The 27,736-nt window shown below is 44.4% G+C and overlaps 1 protein-coding gene and 1 long non-coding RNA gene across 2 annotated transcripts; both read right to left on the reverse strand.

Moving 5' to 3' along the window:
• Window positions 1-7,938: 7,938 nt before the first annotated feature.
• Window positions 7,939-8,973, reverse strand: LOC134098472 (uncharacterized). The gene is made up of 3 exons (XR_009941052.1): window positions 8,901-8,973; window positions 8,729-8,811; window positions 7,939-8,223 (listed from the first exon to the last, which is right to left on the reverse strand). It is a non-coding gene; the product is annotated as an uncharacterized LOC134098472 (long non-coding RNA).
• Window positions 8,974-9,049: 76 nt separating this feature from the next.
• On the reverse strand, window positions 9,050-12,734 carry LOC134097400 (uncharacterized). Its single transcript, XM_062550280.1, has 9 exons — window positions 12,696-12,734; window positions 12,479-12,514; window positions 11,685-11,774; window positions 11,377-11,469; window positions 11,008-11,088; window positions 10,368-10,457; window positions 10,070-10,165; window positions 9,211-9,731; window positions 9,050-9,089 (listed from the first exon to the last, which is right to left on the reverse strand). Exons 1-9 carry the CDS (start codon window positions 12,732-12,734, stop codon window positions 9,050-9,052), a joined length of 1,086 nt encoding a protein of 361 aa, XP_062406264.1.
• Window positions 12,735-27,736: the final 15,002 nt, after the last annotated feature.

The raw sequence follows: 27,736 nt of genomic DNA on the forward strand, positions 1-27,736 counted from the left end.
TCCAGGTGAACCGTCACCTCCTGCTGCAAGCTGGCCATGTTGCTCTCCAGCACGTGCTCCAGCACCGCCCAGGCCTCAGACTGGCCACCACCGCTTAGGTCAGCGCTCGCTCCCCCAGAGCTGCTGACCAGCACAGGGGCAACCGGCTCCACACCTGCCCTGGGAGCGTCGTCCTCATCCAAGCTGACCAGGGTGAGGTCGCTCTCGGTCCTGTAGAGGGCCGGAACGCTCATGGTGACCCAGTCGTGGTCAGTTGGGGTGCTGAAGAGGCGGTCCGTCCTCCGGCAAGAGGCCACCTGGGGGTCGTCCCAGCACTGCAGCACGGGACGGGCAGGACGTGGTGGAAGGTCATCCATCTGCACCCACACACACACACACACACACACACACACACACACACACACACACACACACACACACACACACGCACACACACACACACACGCACACACACACACACACACACACACACAGACTCACATAGAATTTTTCTCATTAGTGGGTTATCTTGGGAAGGAATACAGAGTATTTCACAAGGACACCCTATGCTTAGAAACAAACACCACATGTACTGTATAATGAAACGCACACACACACACACACACACACAAACATCCACACAGGCATACATATACACATACACACACAAACATGCACACAAACAGGCATATACTGCACACACACACACCTACCTGCCACAGAGAAACATAAAAATGAAGGTGTTTTACCATGACTGGGGGAGAGACCAGAAGTCCAGAGTTCTGGACAGCAGGGTCGGTCCTCAGGGCACTTACACACCTGCTCTCCTTAAGGTCCAACTCAAGCTACACACACACACACACACACACACACACACACACACACACACACACACACACACACACACACACACACACACACATACACACACACACACACACACACACACATACTTAAGTCATAGAGCCTTGCCAACGTACATTTGACACAGCCATGTGCTTATCTGTAGTACTGATATCCTCTACTCCCCTCTATTCTATTCTACTCCCCTCTCCTCTTCTCTAACCTACTCTACTCTACTCTGTGCTGGACTCTCCTCACCTCACTGCAGCTGGACACATCGCTGAGGTAGCAGTCACCACAATTTCCTCTCTCAATTATAATGGTGCTAGTGCTGCTCTTGCGGGCATCCTTTTCATAGTAAACACACACACACACACATACTGTACACCTTAGTCACAGTAAACACGCATATTTATCCCTCTGTCAGTCCAGAGACAGAGACAGACAGCTGTCACTGCAATCTATGTCAGGTGTAAGATAGAGGTCAAAAAGAGGTCATAGCCCCAGCCTACAGCCAAAGATTGTCTAGTTACTTTATAAACCGTCTCTGCTACAGCAGTCTCACCTCACTGTTGCTGGAGGAGTTGGACAGGGCGCAGGCGGCCACAGATCCAGATGAGCCACCGCTGGTGCTACTGCTGCTGCTGCTGGTGCTGCTGGTGCTGGTCTCCTCCTCATCCTCAGTCTAAACAAACACACACACGCACATATGTGCACACACACACACATTAATTGTAGTACCTATTAAAAATGAATCAGGTAACCAATCAGGTTCTAGCGATGTGTGTTTAGTTGATATGTAACGTTAATCTTTGGGTAAGCCTGTCACATTCAGATGTCTCGTCTGCACTACGGGTCAGACTGTCCGTCTCTCGTACCTCAAAGAGGTCAAAGGCGTCTCCAAGGTCAACAGCAGGGTCGGTCCTCAGGGCAGGGATACTGCTCTCCTTAAGGTCCAACTTAAGTGAGGAAACACACGCATGCACACACACACACTTAAGTCACAGAGCCTAGCCAACCTACATTCATTGGAGTAGATTATTTCTCCTAAGTGGGTAATGGGTTATCATGGGAAGGAATACAGTGTATTGCAGAAGGAAACCCCATGCTGAGAAACAAACACCAGATGTATGATTAAACGAACACACACACACACACACACACACACACACACACAGACAGACAGAGGCCTGCCTGCCACAGAGATACATTAAAAATGAAGGTGCTTTACCATGACGGAGGGAGGAGGAACAAGATAGTTCGGGACAGCAGGGTCGGTCATCAGGGCACTGTCACACCTACTCTCCTTAAGGTCCAACTCAAGCTACACACACACACACACACACACTTAAGTCAAAGAGCTTGGCCAACCTACATTTTACACAGCCATGTGCTTATCTCTAGTGCTGATAAAGGACTCTATTCTACTTTACTCTATTCCACTCCCCTCTACTCTACTCCTCTCCTCTACACTCCTCTATCCACTTCTCCTCTCTACACTCTTCACTCCTCTTCCTTCTATACTCTATTCTTCTCTCTTTTTCTCTCCTCTCCTCTCCAACCTACTCTACTCTGTGCTGGACTCTCCTCACCTCAATGCAGCTGGACACATCACTGATGTAGCAGTCACCGCAGTTCTCTACATCAAAGGTGCTGCTGCTCTTGCAGTCATCCTCTTCATTCTAAACACAAACACACACGCACATTCACACAAACACTCTTGATTAACTGACACAGCCTACATTGGAGTTTTCATTTGTATGCTGGTCCTAATATGGTTTTGGGTCTACTCTAGCTGTTCTGCTATGTGTGTTTAGCTCTGTTCTGGCCCTGATGTGGTACTGTAGTGCTGTGTGTATCTGGCCCTAAGATGGTTAAGCTGCAGTGTTTGGTGTGTGTCCTACCGGGCTGAGTTTGCGGGAGACACAGCTGCAGTGAATGTGTGTGTGTGTGTGTGTGTGTGTGTGTGTGTGTGTGTGTGTGTGTGTGTGTGTGTAACAGACCGCCCTGTAGGATATACTCACAGACAGTTGAGTTGGGATAGGACGGACATGGATAACCTAAACAATGGAGTACATTTGTGTTTCACAATGAAAATAAACAATGAATATGAGAATAGCAAATAAACAATAAAGTCGTTCAATCAATATAATAACAATAACTATGGCATGGCAAGGTTACAGTACATTAAGGAGAATTGCAATAATAACATAACAATATAACAAAACAATAATTACAATCATACCTTTGCCCATGAAAGGTTTTGATCTGCTTGCTCACTCATATCAACCTGTGGGTGAAGTAAAGTGGATTTATTTTGTTAGAAGTGAACTGCAATGAATAATGTGCTGAATTATTACGTCATAATTTGTTACCATGGAATCAAATGGCTACGTATTTCTCCGGGGTTCTTTGGTCATGATAAAAAAAAAAAGACGATGAAAGCCACTAAATATCTACTTAAAACATATCACCTGCACACATAAGCCAGTTGATGGTAGGCTACAGTAAGGCCATCCATGGCTGGACTGGCCACAGGCTATCTACCGGGTAAATATCCGTTGGCCGACGCACTTTTGGGCAGAATCGTCGATATCATCTTTATTTAGACAATAGGCTATTATAATATATTGAATTTACATATGAATAAATGAATGGGAGATTATGTGATCTGCAGGTATCACTTTCACGCCACCTGTACAGTGTTTCCCACAGATTAGAAGGCAATGTGTGGTGGTCGCCCCATGTCTGACGGGGGGGGGGGGGGGGGGGGGGGGGGCACCCATATTTTTCATTGCATCGCCTTTTTATCGTTCTCCTTTCATATAATGTTTTTTTTTTTTTTTTTTTACCAAGATGTTAAGCTTGTCTTGATTTGAAACACACACACATTACGTCATTATTTACATTATATAGGCCTATACTGACATTTCTGATATTCATAACAGCAAACTTTATGCAGATTATAGCCTACTATTCATATTACAACTCCACTTCTTAAATTCAGCTGTCTGGTTGAACCCTCAAAATATTGTAAACATAGCAGGCTTAGCTTATCATACTCTACTGGTTGGACTGTTCAGTTTCCCCACATGTGTTTAAGTTTCAAGGTAAGCTAATACTTTTTCTCCTTGGGACAGGCCCTTTTAAGTCTTGGAGTTGAAAAACATTGTTGGTCAATCAACTTGAATGCAAATGTCTGCAGCATAGCCTACTAATGATGCTAACCGAATATAACAGTAATTTAGCTAGTCGTCTTCTGTGCGTCAATACGTCCACGATTGTGAATGTTTTATTTGGATTAAATGTGCATGTGGAGGGCGGCTAATTGAACACGCACGAGAGCGGGCCAAGGAGAATGACTTTACTTCTACTGTTTGGTAAATGGTAATTAAGTTGCACGTATAGCCTAGACTACAAAAGTTGCGGGAGAACTTTATGCTTCTACCCGAGCAGCGTCAGGTGCATCAGTGCGACCACCGACCACGCTTCCAGGTATGAAATCGTTGGTTTTCAAGGAGACAGACAGCCGCGGTGTTAACGGAGGGTAGGGGGTGTGCGTGTGTGAATGAGAGACAGACGCGCGAGTGAGAGGGAGCGCAGGGAAAGGAAATTCAGCTTTACGAATGCTGCGTGTTTTTCAATAGCGTTTCAAAATAAGAATAAATAAATAAGTCAAAGAATAACGAAACGCAATATGTGGCGGCCGGTGCTGAATCTGTGGCGCACCGCCACAAATTTGTCTATGTGTGGGAAACACTGCTGTAGCTGAGTTAGACAGAGGGCGAGTCTGCTTGCTCTGCGTTGAAATGGTGCGCTTGACAGACAGAATTTCAAATATTTTCCGGATCTGTAGCGTAGGCTAGGCCTAGGCCAATATGATCCGCAATATTAATTACAAATTATATAGCCTATACTAATAATAGTAATAACAGCATAATACTAATGTCAATACAATATCATGTATCAAAGTATATCTCTATGCGTAAGCTGAACAGATAAGTAGGCCTACTGAGACCGATTAAAGATTTTAAAGATCATAATTATCACAGGAACGTAGCCAGACCAGCCAGACCCTAGATTAAGCTAACAGGAACGCAGAACACCAAATCATGGCATGGCATAGAAAGCACGCATATTTTAAGTGGACTGTCTGCAGAAAATGTAGGCTACGTCTAAACAATCATGATGGGTGTAGGCCGCCATCAGGGCCAATTTTTTGTCCCAGTCCAGCCCTCCTACCACCTAACTCTTGAATACTGAGCAGAAAAACTATTATTTCTTTCATGACACCCATGGGCCTTAAAGAAAGAAACGTAGGCTACATGATGCTGCATATAATAATAGGCCTAGTCAAAGAAATGTAGACCTAATATTAGGCCTATTCATGATTTCACACTTTCACACACTAGGCCTACTAGACTATCTCTGAACAGTCTAGCCCACAAAAAGTGCAAATAGGCCACTTACCTTGACTGGCTCACGGATTGAAGACTATGGCGTTGTTACACGCGTTATTTTTAAAACTCAAAGTAACGACAGAAAAACAGAATGGCCTACGACTGCTCTCTGCGGCACTGAATCAAGAATGAGTAAACCACCCAAACGTGAACTTCACTGCTCCTTCATAGTGACGCAACAATACACGATAAAATATGAAGGCAAACTCGATCAGATGTAGGGCCTATAGTTAGCAGACGCTGTCTAAAACTAGCCTACTGACATCAGTAAACATTATGTCAACATTAAAATTAACGTTTAGCCTACAGTAGCCTGGTCATATGGACAGAAAAATAAACAAATAAAGTAAAACAATTATTGTAAGATTAAATAGCCTACCGCTTTTGCCCATTGCTTTTACACAATAAAACCGAATGGATGCACCAAAGCCATAAAACGTCTTGCAGGGTAACATTTTAAACACTGTGTAACGATAGCTTTAACATTTCTGCTTTGCACATTGTTTGCAATTATGCTATTAACGTTTGGTTTTATTAATGTAAAGCGCATTGGATGACTTGTGTGTATGAAATGCGCTATAGCCTTGACTTGTTGGTAAAACCCACACACATAACTGAAAACATTTACAACGTCATCATCTATAATCTGCATAAAGTGTGCTGTCATGAATATCAGAAATGTCAGTATATAGAGTAGGCCTAGGCTTTATAAATAACACACACACACACACACACACACACACACACACACACACTATATTACCTAAAGTATTGGGTCACCTTGACCCACATATGAACTTCAGTCACATCTTATTCTTAATTAGTTTAATATGATGTCGATCCACTCTTTGTATAACAGCTTCAAATCTTCTGGTAAGGCTTTCCACAAGGTTAAGGAGTGTGTTTATGGGATTTTTTTTAACCAGTCTTTCAGACGTGCATTTGTGAGGTCACACCCTGATGTTGAACGAGGAGACTGGCTCTCAGTCTCTGCGCTAAGGTGTTCTGTTGGGTTGAGGTCAGGACTGTGCAGGCCAGTCAAGTTCATCCACGCCACGTCATCCATGTCCTTATTAACATTTCCAACACACTCCTAGAAAAATTATGCACATGTTTGGCTATTATTTACACTAGTTTGCCAACTGTCTGGCACATGCATTCACAAAAGAGGTCAGGATGCACAGAACAGGTCAGTGAGCACAGGTCCCTCTAGAGGCCATCGGGCCCTCGGGCCACCTTCATGAAGTCTGTTTCTGGCAGTGTGGCCAGAGACATTCACACCAGTGACCTGCTAGAGGTCATTTTGTAAGGCTCTAGCAGGGCTCCTACTGTTCGTCCTTGCAAAAAGGAGCAGATACTGGTCATGCTACTGGGTTGAGGATCTTCTACCACTCTGCCCTGCTCTCCTAGAGCAAATACGTGTCTCCTGGAATCTCTTCCATGCTCTTGAGACTGCAGGGGGAGACACAGCAGTCTTTTTGGCTAGGGAACGTATTGGTGTGCCAATCTGAAGGGGTTGGACTACCCTGTGCAACCTCTGTCGGCTCCAGATACTGGCTTATGCTACCAGTGGTAACACTGACCTTATCCAAATGCAAAACTAGTGACAAATCAGTCAAGAGGGATGAAGATGGAAAAATTACCAGTTGCCACCACCTGTAAAAACATTTCTGTTTTGGGGGTCTCACAGTTGGCCCTCTAGTACACCTGCAGAAAATTTCGTTGACATCAAAGCAGGTCAACCTGATTCACAAACCACCTCTGTTGCTTACAGTAACTGGCCAGATCAATATCCCACAAGTGTCACCGACTTGATGCTATACTCCTATGAACCAGTGTTCCCTTTATTTTTTTGAGCAGTGTATTTTATGATCCGATCACATCACCATTAACTTCTGTCTTCACATGTTTATGTTTCTGTCATTTGATCCCATTGTTGTTTGCTTGGTGAGATAGCCGTTTTACCTTGGGTCTTCTGCCCTTCCTATTCCCCTCCTATGCTCCTCCTTGTCTTCTTCCTCTAAGTTCACCTCCTTGTCCTTGTCGTCCTCTCCCTCTCGCTTCTTCACCTCCTTGTCCTCTTCCTCCTACTACTTCACCTCCACACCCTCTTCCTAGGCCTCCTCTAATTGTCACTCTTCCTGCTCCCTCCATTGTACTCCACACAGGACATCTTCTCTGTGCCTTGTTTACACTGCTTAGGCTGATTGCAAAGTGAACTAATTATCTGAAACAGTTTTCATGATGTGACCGTGTCCCAGACAGTTGGCAAAACAGCGTAAATAATTAGCCATACGTGCATATAATTTTGCTAGGAGTGTGTTGGATACTTAGAAATTGGGCGTAAGCAGTGAGTTGTTTTAAAAGTTCCACAAAAAGAGTGCTGTACAGTGAATTGTGCCCACAGTTTTGCGAAGTGTGTCTTACAAAACTTCCCTTTGAGACATGAGTACATTGCAGACTACACCTCCTAAGCATAACCATCACAGACAACACAGATACCATGAGGGTAATTTTATTGATTTTTAAAATGAAAGAAAAAATAGTGCTGTGACTAGTAAATACTGTACTACATGAAATGAAATGGACTGCATTTGCAAAACACTTTAGCTTGCTCAAGAAGACCGACGGCAGAGGCTGCCATGTAGGGCGCCAATCTGTGCATCGAGAGCACTGCAGGGTTCAGTGTCTTGCTCAAAAAGGCCGACAGCAGAGGCTGCCATATACAGTAAAGCGCCAATCTGCGCATCTGGAGCCTTTTAGGGTTCAGTGTCTTGCTCTAGGGGACCGATGGCAGAGGCTGCCATGTAAGGCGCCAATCTGCACATCGGGAGCACTTTAGGGACACTACGACATGGTATGGAGGAGTCGGCCTTGAACCCGCAGCCCGTAGTACAGTGATGGTGATATCTAGTTGAGGCAGCAAAGGGACTTGAAGAACCTGTGAGCAGAAAACAAGACATAACCAACATAATCATGCACAAACACACACACACACACACACACACGTACACAAACAAAGACAGACAGACAATCTCTTTCCCCTGGTCATACTGAGTCTACAAATCACTTTAAGACCCAGCCTGAATCCATCTACCCCTTACAGCCTCCACATACACATGTGTGCACACACACACACACACACACACACACACGTCAACTTCAGGGATAGGCTACTTAACAATGTCCACTCCAGGTTACGAATGTCCACTCTGTTACTATATAATGTACACAGCAGGGACAGGCTACTATAAAATATCCTCAAGGGACAAGTTAGCCCTCCAACACAAATACATTGACACACACACACACACACACACACACACACACACACACACACACACACACACACACACACACACACACACACACACACACACACACACACACACACACACACACACACACACACACACACACACACACACACACACACACACACACACCTCTTCAGACCCTTCTTCTTGGGTTTGCTCTTCATGTCCTCTTCGCTCCTCTTCTCCTCCTCCAGGTCCACTGGCCCTCCAGACTGAAATGAGACCATCAGTCAAATATAGCTCCAGTGAGCCGTGTGTGTGTGTGTGTGTGTGTGTGTGTGTGAGAGAGTGTGAGACTCACCTTCTCTGTCCCGAGCAGCCTGTTGAGTGTGCTCTCCACCTCATTCAGCATCAGCTCCTGCTGTTTCAGGAACTTTCTCTCCAGGTCGTCCAGCTGTTCCAGGACCTGGCCGAGAATCTCCTGATCGCGTGAGGTCGCCTGGCGCTCCTTCACCTGTGCGTACTTTGCCCGCGCCCTCTCCAGGACGACCTGCGAATGGCAGGCGCTCTGTGCCACGTGGCAAAGCTCCTTGTGGCCGGAGACTTCGGCGCCCGCTGCTGATGCTGCTGTTGCGGCGCTATCGGCCGGTACAATCCTGCCGCTCTTCGGCCTCGTCTTCACCAGGCCTTTCAGGATGTCACCAAGGCGACGCAGCCACATGGGCAGGCTCTCCAGCCGCCCCCCCTGCCGGTGGCGTTCGGCCCAGCGCTCCTCCTCACGGAGGCGCTTGCGGAGCTGCAGCTCGGCGGTCAGTTTGTCCTGCACACCGTCCAGGTGAACCGTCACCTCCTGCTGCAAGCTGGCCATGTTGCTCTCCAGCACGTGCTCCAGCTCCGCCCAGGCCTCAGACTGGCCACCACCGCTTAGGTCAGCGCTCGCTCCCCCAGAGCTGCTGACCAGCACAGGGGCGACCGGCTCCACACCTGCCCTGGGAGCGTCGTCCTCATCCAAGCTGACCAGGGTGAGGTCGCTCTCGGTCCTGTAGAGGGCCGGAACGCTCATGTTGACCCAGTCGTGGTCAGTTGGGGTGCTGAAGAGGCGGTCCGTCTTCCGGCAAGAGGCCACCTGGGGGTCTTCCCAGCACTGCAGCACGGGACGGGCAGGACGCGGTGGAAGGTCATACACCTGCACCTACACACAAATGCACAAACGCACACACACACACACACACAGACACACACACACATACACACACGCACACACACACTCACATAGAATTTTTCTCATTAGTGGATTATCATGGGAAGGAATACAGAGTATTTCACAAGGACACTCTATGCTTAGAAACAAACACCACATGTACTGTATAATGAAACACACACACCCACACACACAAACATCCACACAGGCATACATATACACATACACACACAAACATGCACACACACAGGCATATACTGCACACACACACACACACACACACACACACCTACCTGCCACAAAGAAACATAAAAATGAAGGTGTTTTACCATGACTGGGGGAGAGACCAGAAGTCCAGAGTTCTGGACAGCAGGGTCAGTCTTCAGGGTACTTACACACCTGCTTTCCTTAAGGTCCAACTCAAGCTACACAAACACACACACACACACACACACACACACACACTGAAGTCATAGAGCATGGCCAACGTACATTTGACACAGCCATGTGCTTATCTGTAGTACTGATATCCTCTACTCCCCTCTATTCTATTCTCCTCTCCTCTCCTCTAAACTCCAATCTCCTCTCTAACCTACTCTCCTCTACTCTGTGCTGGACTCTCCTCACCTCACTGCAGCTGGACACGTCGCTGAGGTAGCAGTCACCACAATTTCCTTTTTCAATGGTAATGGTGCTGCTGTTGCTCTTGCGGGCATCCTTTTCATAGTAAACACACACACACACACACACCTTAGTCACAGTAAACACGCATATCTATCCCTCTGTCAGTCCAGAGACATAGACAGACAGGTGTCACTGCAATCTATGTCAGGTGTAAGGTAGAGCTCAAAAAGGGCTCAGATAAAGGTCAGATAGGGGTCATAGCCCCAGCCTACCGCCAAAGATTGTCTAGTTACTTTATAAACCGTCACTGCTACAGCAGTCTCACCTTAAAGTTGGTGGAGGAGCAGGACAGGGCACAGGCGGCCACAGATCCAGATGAGCCGTCGCTGGTGCTACTGCTGCTGCTGCTGCTGCCGGTCTCCTCCTCATCCTCAGTCTAAACAAACACACACACACATATGAGCACACACACACACACACACACACATTAATTGTAGTACCTGTTAAAAATGAATCAGGTAAGCAATCAGGTTCTAGCGATGTGTGTTTAGCCCTCGTTGATATGTATCGTTAATCTTTGGGTAAGCCTGTCACATTCAGATCTCTCTTCTGCACTACGGGTCAGACTGTCCGTCTCTCGTACCTCAAAGAGATCAAAGGCGTCTCCAAGGTCAACAACAGGGTCGGTCCTCAGGGCAGGGATACTGCTCTCCTTAAGGTCCAACTTAGGTGAGGAAACACACGCACGCACACACACACTTAAATCACAGAGCCTAGCCAACCTACATTGGAGTATATTATTTCTCCCAAATTGGTAGTGGGTTATTGCAGAAGGAAACCCCATTCTGAGAAACAAACACCAGATGTATGATGGAACGAACACACACACACACACACACACACTCACATATAGACACACATACACAGACACACACACACACATACATACACACACACACACACAGACAGAGGCCTGCCTGCCAGAGATACATTAAAAATGAAGGTGCTTTACCATGACGGAGGGAGGAGGAACAAGATAGTTCGGGACAGCAGGGTCGGTCATCAGGGCACTGTCACACCTGCTCTCCTTAAGGTCCAACTCAAGCTACACACACACACACACTTAAGTCAAAGAGCTTGGCCAACCTACATTTTACACAGCCATGTGCTTATCTCTAGTGCTGATAAAGGACTCTATTCTACTTTACTCTATTCTACTCCCCTCTACTCCTCTCCTCTACACTCCTCCTCTTTCTATACTCTATTCTTCTCTCCTCTCCTCTCTAACCTACTCTATACTCTGTGCTGGACTCTCCTCACCTCAATGCAGCTGGACACATCACTGATGTAGCAGTCACCGCAGTTCTCTACATCAAAGGTGCCGCTACTCTTGCAGTCATCCTCCTCATTCTAAACACAAACACACACGCACATTCACACAAACACTCTTGATTAACTGACACAGCCTACACTGGAGTTTTCATTTGTATGCTGGTCCTAATTAGCCTCGCGAGCCATCCACGTACTTCCGGCCAAGGATTGCCTCCACTACGAGTCTGGCCGTGCTCCTCTGTGGAGCATTCTGCTCGGTAGAATTGTAACAGAACGCCCCCCCTCCAGAAAGCAGCCAATAAACGAAGAGACGGGTTGGTGGGGGCGAAAGGGGGAGGGCGCTCGTGACGATGACGTTAAACGCCTGCGCTATGTTGTTATGAGTAACTATCGCCGATTGGGTGAGAGCTGTCCAATCAATTCAAACCAGAACTGGGCGTTACTTCCCGCTTCCTGCAAGCGCTTCAGAGCAAAGAAATGCCAGACCATAATACGAAATGAAATGGTAGTATTATGGGATGGTTAGGACCAGGCTAGGTCCTAATATGGTTTTGGGTCTACTCTAGCTGTTCTGCTATGTGTGTTTAGCTCTGTTCTGGCCCTGATGTGGTTCTGTAGTGCTGTGTGTATCTGGCCCTAAGATGGTTAAGCTGCAGTGTTTGGTGTGTGTCCTACCGGGCTGAGTTTGCGGGAGACACAGCTGCAGTGAATGTGTGTGTGTGTGTGTGTGTGTGTGTGTGTGTGTGTGTGTCTAACAGACCGGCCCTGTAGGATATACTCACAGACAGTTGAGTTGGGATAGGACGGACATGGATAACCTAAACAATGGAGTACATTTGTTTCACAATGAAAATAAACAATGAATATGAGAATAGCAAATAAACAATAAAGGCATTCAATCAATATAATAACAATAACTATGGCATGGTAAGGTTACAGTACATTAATGAGAATAGCAATAATAAAAACAATATAACAAAACAATAATTACAATCATACCTTTGCCCATGAAAGGTTTTGATCCGCTTGCTCACTCATGTTAACCTGTGGGTGAAGTGGATTTATTTTGTTAGAAATGAACTGCAATGAATTTGCAATGTGCTGAATTATGACGTCATAATTTGTTACCATGGAATCAAATGGATACGTAGCCTATTTCTCCGGGGAACCAGAAGGGGTTAAAGCGGAGCTAGCCAATCAAGGTTCTTTGGGAGAACTTTCTGGCCATGTGTGATGTATTAAACTTTTGAGTTTTGGTAACTTGGTTTTGCCGTAGACCAGCCTAGCTAGGGAATGCTGGGAGATCTGTATTCAGTTCCTGCTTGAGCAGAGTAAAGAGCGAACGTGCAACAAGAGTGCCTTGTCTACTGTGTGTTATTTAGTGAAATACACCACAGAAAAATTGGCGACGAGGATAAAAATAGTTCGGCGTTATGGCTTTATTAATAGGGACCATAGGGGAATTTGTCCCGAAAATGGAGTCTTGGTCTGCGTATGTGGAACGTTTGGAACAGTTCTTGGAGGCTAACGACATTGGCGTGGACAAGAAAGTAGCCACGTTGCTAAGCGTAATGGGAGCCACAACTTATGGACTATTACGAAATTTAGTTCAACCAGATAAGCCGAAGGATAAAACCTACAAAGACATTGTGGACGTATTGACGGCTCATTTCGAACCTAAGCCGTTACTTATTGCAGAAAGATTCCGATTCAACCACTGCAACCAAAAGGCTGACGAAAGCGTGACCATCTATGCAGCTGAGCTAAAGCAGTGTGCGGTTCATTGTCAGTTCGGGGCAACGTTGGATGAGGCACTGCGGGATCGTTTTGTGAGTGGTATACGGAATGAGGCATGCCAGCGACGATTGCTGTCGGAAGCGAACCTGACTTTTGCCCGGGCGTTCGAGATTGCTTTGAACATGGAGACTGCTCAGAAGGACGCACAGCAGCTCCGGAGTCAAGATTCGCGCGCGGAGGCGGTGCACAAAGTGGAGGCGCGTTCCTTCAACTCAACGGGGAGGAAGTGCTACCGATGCAACGGTAAAAACCACACTCCAGAGGTATGCCATTTTAAAGACGCAAAATGCCACAATTGTGAGAAAACAGGACATATTAAGAGAGCTTGCAAAGGAAAAGTAAGTGCTACTCAAACAAATAAAAGACGTCATGGATATTCTGAAAGGAACACAAAATATGTGGAGGTAGAAAATAATGAATTGCCTATGTTTACGCTAGAAAGTGAAGACTGCAAACAATCATTTAAAACGAACTTTACAGTGGATGGCAAAAACATTGAAATGGAAATCGACACTGGGGCTGCCGTGAGTATCGTTTCTGAAAAAGTATTTCTGAAAATGTTTCCAGAACAGCCACTAGATGTCGCTAGTGTTAAGCTAAAGACTTACACGGGAGAAACAATGCCAGTGCTAGGGCAGTTTGAAGCCAAAGTTAACTACAAGCAGCAAAGAGAACAGCTACCCTTGATCGTAGTGAAAGGTGCTGGCCCAGCATTGTGTGGCAGAAACTGGCTGCAAAAGCTAATGTTGGACTGGAAAGAAATAAAACATGTAAGTGAGATGCATGAACCGAAATCAATAGAGGAAGTGCTGAAGTTACACTCAGAGGTGTTTAAGGACGAATTGGGCACTCTTCGTGGCATTACAGCCAAAATTCTTGTAAACACAGAAGTCAACCCAAAGTTTTGCAAGAGCCGCCCATTACCATTTGCAATGAAGTCCAGGGTGGATGCTGAACTAGATCGACTGGAGAAGGCAGGTATAATCTCACCCGTTAAACACAGCGAGTGGGCTGCACCGGTGGTACCTGTAGTAAAAAAAGACAATACAATTCGCTTGTGTGGAGATTACAAATTAACTGTAAATCAAGCTGCCACTACAGAGACCTACCCCCTGCCTCGGATTGAGGAACTGATGGCTACGTTGAGTGGAGGGAAGATATTCTCCAAGATTGACCTTGCCTCAGCGTATCAGCAGGTCCTTCTGGAGGATGAGTCAAAGAAACTACTGACCATCAACACACATCGAGGTCTATTCATGTATAATAGGCTAGCCTTTGGGGTTAGCTCCGCCCCTTCCATTTTCCAACGCATTATGGAAAATCTCATGAAAGATCTGGATATAGTTGTCTATTTAGATGATTTGCTGATTACAGGAAAAACTGAACATGACCATTTGCAGAAGCTACAGAAGGTGTTACAGAGACTTCAGGAATGTGGCTTGAGAGTCAAGAAATCCAAATGTGAGTTTGGGAAAAAGCAGATCGAATATCTGGGACATGTGTTGAACAGCCAAGGCATTCATCCATCTCCAGACAAGGTAAAGGCAATCAAGGAGGCACCAGCGCCCTCATCTGTGAAGGAGCTGAGAGCGTTTTTGGGGCTTGTGAATTACTACGGGCGATTCATGCCAAATCAAAGCACTGTACTAGCTCCACTCTATAGACTGTTAAAAGATCAGGTGGAATGGGAGTGGAAAAGACCCGAGCAAAAGGCCTTTGAAAAGTGCAAAGAGTTGCTAACGAGTGACAAGGTTCTTGTGCACTATGATCCAGACTTACCTCTCACACTGGCTTGTGATTCATCAGCCTATGGCATAGGGGCTGTCATTCAACATGAGATGCCGTCAGGAGAAAAGAGGCCCATTGCTTACGCGTCACGGACGCTGGCCCCTGCTGAGAAAAACTATTCTCAGATTGAGAAAGAGGGACTGTCACTGATATTTGGTGTGAAAAAGTTCCACCAGTATCTATGGGGAAGGAAATTCAGACTAGTGACTGATCATAAACCTTTGCTGACTCTTTTTGGAGAGCACAAATGTTTACCCACTATGGCTGCAGCTCGAATCCAAAGATGGGCAATCATACTATCTGCTTATGATTATACAATTGAGTACTGTGCATCAGAAAAGCACAGCAATGCAGATGGACTTTCGAGAGTTCCCTTGCCGGAAACAAGCGACGCAGGGACAACAGCCATAGCAGAGAGCATTCATGCGCTGCTAACGGAACATCTAGAGCAGGCACCATTGAATGCTGACCAAGTAGCGCGCACTACACGTACAGACAACATGCTATCCAAGGTTCTGAAGTTCATCATGAATGGATGGCCTAGTGATGTTGATAAAAGCCTGAAAGCTTTCCACACACGCAGAAATGAACTGTCTGTTGAGCGTGGATGTGTCCTTTGGGGCACCAGAGTAGTGCTACCTGAAAAACACAGAAAAATGGTGTTAAAAGAGTTGCATTCTGGACACCAGGGTGTCGTGAAAATGAAAGCTCTCGCACGCAAGTATGTGTGGTGGCCTAAGATTGATATGGACATAGAGCAGGTCTGCAAAGCCTGTGAGTCTTGCCAAATGGAACAGCGGATGCCTCGACAAGTACCATTGCATCCATGGGAGTTTCCGGGCCAGAGCTGGAAAAGACTACACATAGACTTTGCCGGTCCATTTCTAGGTCACACTTTCATGATCGTTGTGGATGCATACTCCAAGTGGCTGGAGGTGTTCAAAATGTCCAACATCACCTCACAAGCCACCATCACAAGACTGCGGAGACTGTTTGCAGCATACGGTCTTCCTGAGCACATTGTCACGGACAACGGAACGCAATTCACGTCTGAAGAATTTCAAATCTTCATGCGGCAAAATGGAATTCTGCACTCGACCAGCGCCCCTGGTCACCCTGCCAGTAATGGTCTAGCCGAAAGGTATGTGCAGACTTTTAAAAGTGGAATGAAGAAGCTTGGACAGACCACAATGGATTTAGAGGACAAGATCTCTGTGTTCCTGATGCAGTACCGCTGCACTCCAAATTGCACTACAGGCGAGTCACCTGCAGACTTGTTTCTGAAAAGACATATGCGCACCCGCCTGGACCTGATCCATCCTGACACAACGGTCACTGTTCGCAAGAAACAGTACATGCAGAAGTTCTACCATGACCAGCGAGCGGTGAACAGATCTTTTAGTCAGGATGAGCCTGTGTATTTGCAAAATACAGGGGGGGGAAGAGAGAAATGGATTCCTGGAGTGATAGTGGAGCAAACAGGACCAGTGTCCTACAGAGTTCAAGGGACAGACACAGACATCACATACAGGAGACATGGTGATCAGTTGAGATCTCGTGTCACAGCCGATGGACTGGATCTGAATACTGACTGTGCAACCACTGACACATCAGCCCAGCCCAGTGTGATCCAGGACGACCTGTCAGCAGATGCTGATCCTGTGCACATGGACAGTGAGGAGGTGCCAACCGCATCTCAAAGTCCACGTCGCTCAGCAAGAGAGCGAAAGCCACCTGAGCGCTATGACCCTTGAGTTTATTTTTGGCAACTAGGTTCAACATTGGACTATGGGTTGAATGGACTGTTTTTTGATTAACACTGTTCTAGCAATGTAAAAAAAAAAAATATCACACTGGTTGTAAAAGAAAAAAAAATGTTTGTTAAGTTATGGACATCTGTTACACTTTCTTGTTTGAGTAATAAGAAGCACTGAGTTATGTGAGTTAAGTATTAGTGTAGCAGAAGAGTACCTTCATTTAAAAAGGGGGGTGATGTGATGTATTAAACTTTTGAGTTTTGGTAACTTGGTTTTGCCGTAGACCAGCCTAGCTAGGGAATGCTGGGAGATCTGTATTCAGTTCCTGCTTGAGCAGAGTAAAGAGCGAACGTGCAACAAGAGTGCCTTGTCTACTGTGTGTTATTTAGTGAAATACACCACACCATGATAAATAATTATAATAATAAAAAAAATGAAAGCCACTAAATATCTACTTAAAACATATCACCTGCACACATGAGCCAGTTGATGGTAGGCTACAGTAAGGCCATCCATGGCTGGACTGGCCATAGGCTATCTACCGGGTAAATGTCCGTTGGCCGACGCACTTTTGGGCAGAATCGTCGATATCATCTTTATTTAGGCTAGGCTATTGTAATATAATGAATATATGAATATGAATAAATTAATGGGAGATTATGTGATCTGCAGGTAGGCCTATCACTTTCACCGTTTCACGCCACCTGTAGCTGAGTTAGACTGAGGGCGAGTCTGCTTGCTCTGTCGGTAGGCCTATTTAGCCTATGTCCCTCCCAAACTGCGTTGAAATGGTGCGCTTGACAGCCAACATTTCAAATATTTCCAGCTGAAGGAGCCCCCGGCTACTTAGGCCAATATGATCCGCAATATTGATGAAAAATATTATAGCCTACTACTAATAATAGTAATAACAGCCTAATACTAATGTCAATACAATATCAATATCATAGTACTGTAGGCCTATTATATAAGCGTAAGCTGAACAGATAAGTAGGCCTACTGAGACCGATTAAAGATTTTAAAGATCATAATTATCTCAGGAACGTAGCCAGACCAGCCAGACCCTATAATTATGCTAACAGGAACGCAGAACACCAAATCATGGCATATAAGCACGCATATTTTAAGTGGACTGTCTGCGGGAAATGTAGGCTGCGTCTAACCAATCATCATGGGTGTAGGCCGCCATCAGGGCCGATTTTTTGGCCCAGTCCAGCCCTCCTACCACCTAACTCTTGAATACTGAGCAGAAAAACTATTATTTCTTTCATGACACCCATGGGCCTTATAGAAAGAAACGTAGGCTAAATGAGGCTTCATATAATAGGCCTAGTCAAAGAAATGTAGACCTAATATTAGGCCTATTCATAATTTCACACTTTCACACACTAGGCTATCTCTGAACAGGCTAGCCCACAAGAAGTGCAAAGGCCACTTACCTTGACTGGCTCACGGATTGAAGACCATGGCGTTGTTAAACGCGTTATTTTTAAAACTCTACTGCCTACTCACAAAGTAACGACAGAAAAACAGAATACGACTGCTCTCTGCGGCACTGAATCAAGAATGAGTAAACCACTCAAACGTGAACTTCACTGCTCCTTCATAATGACGCAACAATACACGATAAAAGATGAATAAACTCGATCAGATGTAGAGCCTTGCAGACGCTGTCTAAAACTAGCCTACTAACATCAGTAAACATTATGTCAACATTAAAATTGACGTTTACAGTAGCCTGGTCATATGGACAGAAAAATAAACAAATAAAGTAAAACAATTGTAAGATTAAATAGCCTACCGCTTTTGCCCATTGCTTTTACACAATAAATTCGAATGCTTGCACCAAAGCCCTAAAACGTCTTGCAGGGTAACATATTTCAAACACTGTGTGACTATAGCTTTAACATTTCTGCTTTGCACATTGTTTGCAATTCTGCTATTACCGTTTGGTTTTATTAATGTAAAGCGCATTGGATGACTTCTGTGTATGAAATGCGCTATAGCCTAAATAAACTTGACTTGGCTTATGTTGGTAAAACCCACAGACATAACTGAAAACATTTACAACTTTATCTATAATCTGCATAAAGTGTGCTGTCATGAATATCAGAAATTTCAGTATATAGAACTCTTTGTATAACAGCTTCAACTATTCTGGCAAGGCTTTCCACAAGGTTAAGGATTGTGTTTATGGGAATTTTTTTACCAGTCTTTCAGACATGCATTTGTGAGGTCACACCCTGATGTTGAACGAGGAGACTGGCTCTCAGTCTCTGCTCTAAGGTGTTCTGTTGGGTTGAGGTCAGGCCTGTGCAGGCCAGTCAAGTTCATCCACGCCAAACTCCTGTCATCCATGTCCTTATGGACCTTGCTTTGTGCACTTGTGCATTGTCATGTTGGAACAGGAAGTGGCCATCCTCAAACTGTTCCCGCAAAGTTGGAAGCATGGAATTGTCCAAAATCTCTTAATGCTGAAGCATTCAGAGTCCCTGTCACTGGAACTAAGGGACAAAGCCCTGTACTGTACAATTCGGAAATTTAAATACACAAGCTGCTTTACACTCAATTTCAACATTTCCAACACACTCCTAGAAACATTATGCACATGTTTGGCTATTATTTACACTAGTTTGCCAACTGTCTGGCACAGTCACATCATGAAAACTATTTTAGATAACTAGTTTACTTTGTATTCAGCCTAAGCAGTGTAGATATTAATACACAGGAAAGCTGTATGTGCGGAGTATAATGGAGGGAGCAGGAAGAGTAAAAAGAGTGAGAATTAAAGGAGGCCTAATATAGGACGTGGAGGTGACAAAGTAGGAGGAAGAGGAGATAGAGGACGGGGAGGTGAAGAAGTGAGAGGGAGAGAAGGACAAGGAGGTGAAGTTCGAGGAAGAGGACAAGGAGGAGCTAGCTAGAGGAGGGGGAAGAGGAAGGGTAAGAAGAGTAAGAAGTAGAATTACTGATGACATCAGAGCTAGTGAACCATGTAATCGATCATGGAATGAGCCTGAGGGAAGTTGGCCAGTCTTGAGCTGAAATGTTAGTTTCCATAAGGCTGCTTTGGTCTGTAACTGGTTTACAGATCACCCACTCTTCATTGTACTCAACCTCCCCTCATACTCCATTCTTGAATCCAATTTTGATGAGTGTGAATAAACACCAATACGTGATGTTTGGATCCCTGTATTACAGAACCATGCAGAAGTATAACCTCTGACATAGCATACCTTGTGCAGAGAGGAAGCAAAAGCCAGATATGTTTTGTATTCATACCATCAGTACTGTAATTGGTGCACCATGTGCTTAGTAAATGATGGTTTGTGTTTACTGTTATTTAATATGAAAATACCTTTTTTTTACAAAGGTGTGAAGAGTTGTGCAAGGTGTGTTTGGTTTTGCAAGAGAACTGTTTTGTTTTACAGATTTGGTGAAAGGTTTTCTTATGTGTGTGGAGTTAAGAAAACTGTGGATAAGCAATCAGAAAAAAAACTGTAAGATGGACAAAGAGCTTGTCCCTGATTCCCTTATGTTTACTGTTCTCAAATGAAGGGTCCACAGAGCGTGAAGTGCTCATTTTGGAACATCAGAAATCGTGTGTTTCATGCACATCCTATTGGCACAGCCAGAGGGCGCTGGAGGCATCTTCCTGGCCTTGTGATGCCCCGCAAGCTCCCCCCACCATTCATTCAACCTTAACTCTGAGTGTTAGATAAAACAGGGTGGCTACACTCCCATAAAATTGTTGTAAAACTGTTTGCACACATTTTAATAAATATTCAGATTTCCCTATAAGACATGAGTACATTACAGGCTACACCTTCTAAGCATAACCATCACACACAACACAGATACCACAAAGGTAATTTTATTGGCGGGTTTTAAAATTAAAAAGTAAAAAACAGCACTGATAATAGCAGTGACACTGTACTAGATGAAATGAAATGGACTGTATTTGTATACTTTAGCTTGCTCAAGAAGACCGATGGCAGAGGCTGCCATGTAAGGTGTCAATCTGAACATCGGAAGTACTGTAGGGTTCAGTGTCTTGCGCTAGGGGACCAATGGCAGAGGCTGCCATGTAAGGCGCCAATCTGCACGTCAGGAGCACTTTAGGGACACTTCAACACTAGGGCGTCATGCAAGTCAAAATTCTTAGGGGGCACAATCAGCGACATTACAATAATTTTCCCACGGGGGGTTGTCAATTATTAGATAAATATTATTAGGGTGCTATATTGCTATAAAGATCCCAAAATCCCAGAATAGACCAAACAATAGGCTACCTTACTGTGCATTCAAGAGCGACTTGAGCTTCCAAATATTCCGGAAGTCATTCATTTTCAATGGAAGCCGGCTTCTCTCAGCTGCCAGCAGCGACAAATCTGTCGGCGTCACGTTTTGGGCGTCTTGAGCAACTTGAGAAAGTTGAAAGTGGGTCAACTTTATGGTAATGAGCTATGACGCAGTTCAGCGACCAACGACCAGCAACTAATCGTAATACAGACGTCCTTCGCGCTGCTGACTCCAGAGAACATCTGATGTAAACTTTGCGGTTGCTGGTTTCCCGGTCATTTATGATGTAACGTTGTTTGCATATAGGGACCTTATTAAAAATTCATCTCAAAGGTGTTCTGTAGGGTTGAGGTCAGGACTCTGTGCAGGCCAGTCAAGTTCATCCACGCCAAAGAAGTAAATAAACAAACATGATTCAGTCATTATTACTGTGATGTCTTTTAAATACAGGGTAACTGAGTCAGTGGGAAAAGGTGTGAATGGCCACGTTTACATGATGTTTTTAATTCTGAATTAGTTTATTCAGAATTAAATAGATCGGAATTAAAATATTCTCCTTCGAGTTTACATGGAAATAATAATTCCGAATTGGCGTTTACATGGAACATACGTTAATTACGCTTTATTGTATTCTGCTGAACGTCTGGGGGTCGGGAAGGGTTCCGATTGGGCAGGCGGCGCATGAACGTAGCCTAATAAGGTCTACCGGAAGAAAACAAACTTTAGCTGGCTAGCAACTTTTTTGTCATCTCGGGTTAACGTTACAGCATGGACAATAACATAATGAAAACGGGTTTCACAGTAACTCTGATAATAGGCCTACTATTTAGCCAGCTGCTCGAGAATATTGTCAAGCTTCACGTTTGCTAGCTGAGGAGGAGAAGACTGTCGGAGAAGGGGGGAAGAAAACGGAGCCGAATTAACCATGAAACCAGCATGCGCTTCTTCTTCCTCCTTGTACGAGCATGCGCCAAACAAACGGAATAAACTTTTAATCGGAATAAAGGTTTACATGATCAAGGAGGGGAGTTAATTCCGCTTTAACATCGGAATAAACCAACCACTTAAATCGGAATTAAGTTTAATTCGGAATAATCATTTTCAAGCGGAATAAGGGTTTACATGGTCTCTTTTAAAGCGGAATTAACTTTTATTCCGATTTAACTTGGTTTTATTCTGAATTAAAGCTCTCATGTAAACGCAGCAACTGACACGGGAACCTCTGATAGTCTTTTTACTACTTGCTGTAGAGGCTTATTTGGTTTGCGCACCATTTTTTTTATTATTTGCCTAAGCAATATTCAAAAGGAAAGGCTGAGATGTTGTCGAGACACCCAAACTGTCTATACACTAATCCAGCGCGAACTTTATGGGCGCTGCCATCTTGATTATCGCCATTACTGCGTGCCTGCGAGTATGACGAGTAACACTTGCCTGTGCTTTAAATGAAAGCATCCTGTCAGAGAATGTCTAACAAGAGATCCCGCTCATGAAAGAAAATGTCAGGTGAAAGGGAACATTGGATCAATGATGTCAGACTGTGCCAAAACTTACCGATGAAGGTAATTTATTAACAACATAAGGTATTAAGACGTGTATTAATGACAGATAACCTCTCCAACAGCCGCCTATGGAACCAAGGGGCTAATTTCTTAGCAGCCAGCCACGCAGTCATGGCGGCGCTGTGTTGCTTCCGTGTTTCGCTGGATTAGTGTATATTCATTCTTTAGGCTCAATCCCAATACTCTATCTTACCCCTTCACCTTCCCCTTGGTGTTGCGCGTTCATGTGAGATCAAGGGCCATCTCAATTTTCATTTTGATCGAGGGGGAGGGGTAAGGTTAAGGGTTAGATACCCCTTAAAACCAAGCAAGTTCGCGGGCTCACTTGAAACCAAGGGGAACGCAAAACACACGGCGAAACCGGCAACAATGGCGGCCAAAACACAGAGGGAGTCCCACAAATGTAAAGATTTTCGGTTTAAATAACAGATAAAAAAATAACGACAGTCTTGTTTTGTGCTGTATACAATCATATACATCTACATGCAACCATGTTCTTAATTGAAACTTTAATTTAAATCGCTAGTTTGACAGTAGCTAACAGCTAGCATCGCTAGTTGTTTGACAGGTAACAGCTGTGATTGAATTAAGCATTAGGTCACTCGAGTCCGAGTTTACGCTAACTTTAAAACAGTTACAGGGTATTTCACGTCTAAAGCCCCCCTTGCTGTTCTAGAATTACTATTAACTTCATTGTAGGCCTACACAATAATGTTATATATGGGCACTGCACCGAACACGGTTATCTAACTTTATCTAGAGCTAACGTTAATGCTGGTGATATCGATATGCACCTAGCCTAGTGTTTTCTGGTGGCTGTTACTTTATTTTCGGATTAAATAATTGATAAAAAAAAATTAAGACGGTCTTGTTTTGTGCTCTATACAGTCGTATACATCTATAGCCATGTTCTTAATTGAAACTTTTTAAAAAATCGCTAGTTCATCTGGTAACCTAAACACAAACAGCCCCGCATTCGGGTTTTGACAGCTATATATTTGCTTTGCATTCCCCACTCGACAAAAGATGTATGTGATTGGATCAAACAGTGACATATGTGTGACAGTGACACGTACAGTCCTGGCTATTGGTGTGCGTAAACGTTCCAACTGTAGTAATTGGGTCATGCTACGGATACATTTCATATAAGTGACTACATCAAAGGTTTTCTTCCCGCCGCTCTCAGAGTACTGACTTCAGACAAGCGATTCTCTACCAAAAGCTATATTTTCTGAACTCTTCGACGACTCTTGGATATCGGCTTTGGAGTGGGAAACACAATTTGGATAGTCGGTACCTCCTGGATCTACTGGCTTGATGCCAGGGCTGAAGGGGTCCCTAACCTCTCTCTCCCCTGTAAGGTGGAGTGGCTTGGTTGTAGGGGGATGAGGTGGGACCCTGTGCTACCCTTGCTGGAGGCAGAAAAGGGGCGACGGGATGCGCCACAGATCCTCCTCATCCATGGGTCATGCTACGGATACATTTCATAAGTGACTGCATCAAAGGTTTATTCTTCCCGCCGCTCTCAGAGTAGCACTGACTTCAGACAAGCGATTCTCTACCAAAAGCTATATTTTCTAAACTCTTCGACGACTCTTGGATATCGGCTTTGGAGTGGGAAACAGCAGATCACAATTTGGATAGTCGGTACCTCCTGGATCTACTGGCTTGAGTGTCATGCCAGGGCTGAAGGGGTCCCTAACCTCTCTCTCCCCTGTAAGGTGGAGTGGCTTGGTCGTAGGGGGATGAAGTGGGACCAAGTGCTACCCTTGCTGGAGGCAGAAAAGGGGCGACGGGATGCGCCACAGATCCTCCACATCCATGCCGGAGGAAATTACTTGGGGTACACCAAGGGGACGGACCTCATTAAGAAGATCTAGATCAGAGATGATCTTGTATTGGTGATATCTCCCTTCCCAGGGACCCATGTGGTTTTCTCTGACATCTGCGAGTGCAGAGTCTGGATGAGAGGGACCTGACGCCCCTGGTCGTCTCAACCAGAGGTCTAGGAGGAACATTAATAAGGTGGTGGCGTCGTTCCTAAGGGGCATCGGCATGGGGAATGTGAGGCATAACAACCTCCGTGCATCCACCTCAACACGGTTGGGAACACCATTTTCATGGCAAACATCGTTCACCACATACGCTCACTGTTGTGAACCCAAAGGCCCTTTTAAGGGCCACCAAATTACGGAATAAACAGCCTTACGGCTGTTTGTGTGTGAGGGAGTGGAGAGCGTTAGCTAGGTAACATTAGCTAAATAGCTAGTGTAGTGTCAGCTACATAATTAGCAAATATGAGCTAGTTTACAGTCGATTTCATTGTGTTAGCTAAATAATGAGCAAATATGAACCAGTTTGCGGTTGATTTCAGTACTGTCAAACGGCAGTGCAATAGTGTTGAACTATAACACTTAAGACAACTTAGATAAGGTAGGTATAACCTAAGGTAAGCTAAAGTAAGCCCATTTCCCGCAATTTCTGTAGACGTTAAATAGAGTGTAGCGTCAGCTACATAATTAGCAAATATGAGCTAGTGTATGGTCGATTTCATTACTATCAAACTGCAAAGCAATAGTGTTAGCTAAATAAGGAACAAATATGAACTAGTTAACTGTCAAACGGCAGTGCAATAGTGTTGAACTATAACACTTAAGACAACTTAAAATAGGTAAGTATTACCTAAGGTAAGCTAAAGTAAGCCTATTTTCCCGCAATTACAGTAGACGTTAATCAGAGATGTTTGCAGCCATCGGTGACGTCATATAAACCAGCCAATCACACCTCTGCTGTTGGGCGGTTAAGGGTCCCGCTAAATATTATAACTTCAGGCATCGCCTGAGCAGCTAAGCTTCTAACGCCGCCTTCACATTGGCACTCCGTAATTCGCAGTGCTCTCCCGTCGGACTTGACCGTTGGAAGTGTCGGAGGCTTTTCGAGTTTGGGAGTAAAATGTACAATAGTGCTATTTTATTTCTAAATTAATTGTCTAACTGCACTAATATTGTTAAGAGACCATGGAAGACAGTGACATGACAAAAAACTTCGTTTGGAAATGATTCATTATTTTACATCAACCGTTCATTTTATTTTTCACAAGATGGGCTTGTGCACCACTATGGATCATACACGTTCCTTTTCGATGACTTCTGTTTTAAATTTTATCGTTTAGAAGCATTATAATATAACATTATAATATGACATTATAAAAGATAGATATTCAATTTGTTTATATCGGTACCATAGCAACGCTAACTTCCTTCGGATAGGAACCGTCCGTTGCTGTCGTACGAGTTCAATTTTTTTAACGCATGCGGATGACCAACGGACCCGATTTTTTTCGCACCGCACTGTTCGGACCCATTCCCATACGGTCTGCGAATCTCCATAGGAAATGAATGACTTCCGGCCGTTTCTACTGTGCTAATGTGAAGGCGCCGTAACCCCGCTAAATTCTACTCTCGGCTTTGGACAAAATAGATGATGTGTCGCCACCTCATATGACGTGCCATGCAGATCTGGTAACCCATGCAGACCAGGTACCCACACTAGGATAAATGTCAGCTAGGATAGCTAATATAGTGTTCAATGCCAGCTAACATTATTTCATGTACTGATATGTTATGTTTTGTTCTGTTAACAGCATTACAAATAAAGTGGCCAAATCGGTTTGAAATATTTTAGCCCAGAAATACTTAATGGGCTAAAATCAGCAATGTTAACAGTAGCCTACTAGCTGCCCTATGTTAGTGCTGTTATCACCAGCTTTAATAACTATGTAAATTTGCGATTACAATCCATTTCACCTTGTACACCACTGGCATGTTTATGACTACCAGATGCTGAACAAAGCAATACATTGAACTACAAAATATGTTAAAGTAGAGGTGTTCTCTTCTTCATATGTAATTTGCCGTACATCTCCAATCTTTTTGCCGTCCAGCATGGTGCCGTCCTGCGCTGTCACGTCACAAAGTGACGTTTCAGGAAGGGGTACCTTTTCCATGAATGGCAACACGTGAGTTTGTCAGTGAAATGGGCTTTTTAGTTTCTATGCCGGAGTAATTGAGAGTGAGAAGGGGCGTAGCTAGAGTGTGGAGAGCGGGGGAATTGTGGTATTGCGGTAGAATTGTATTTTGCTTAATTTAACGATATCTTCGTCATTTTTGTCCAAAATCAACGAAAGTTTGCACTGCACTCACGCGTGTCATTAGCAATACTTATGTCAGTTGGCTGAGCGGTTATGTGAGTAACACACAGACAGACGTTCCTTGCATTAATAGATACTGCACAAACATCTGTAGTCAATGTGTCTGTGGACTCTGCCAAGGAAATTATGTTTTCATCAGGGTTTGTTTGACTGTTTGTTAGCATGAAATTTTCAGGAAAGTTCTGAAATTACCCAAGGAAAAAACAATTACATTTTGGGAACGATACGGATCACTGCCTGAATCCAGAAGGCGCTTGGCGAAGGTCTGCACTCTCAGAGTGCTTTTCTAGTTTTAGACTTAATTTGTTTGTGCCCTAACGTAATTTAACTGAGCATAACCTAACTTATTCAAACTAACTAGCATGTTTTTTTCCTCGGATCTGATCGATTTCATGTACATCAGGTAGGGACAACTGACAACTTCAATAGAATCTAAAGAACGCTGATGCTCTGTCAACATCGATGCAGGAAAATAACAGTGTAACCGATTTAAAACTAGTTTGTTTTAAACACAACAATGCACATTTATTTTAGGCAAATATTGTCATAATGTGAAAGTAACTCTGAATTTTCCACAGCGATTCTGTGGGGCAAAAGTAGCATCAGATATCGAAAATGTCACTG

Source organism: Sardina pilchardus, chromosome 12 (assembly GCF_963854185.1).
Source record: "Sardina pilchardus chromosome 12, fSarPil1.1, whole genome shotgun sequence".
Lineage (NCBI taxonomy): Eukaryota > Metazoa > Chordata > Actinopteri > Clupeiformes > Clupeidae > Sardina > Sardina pilchardus.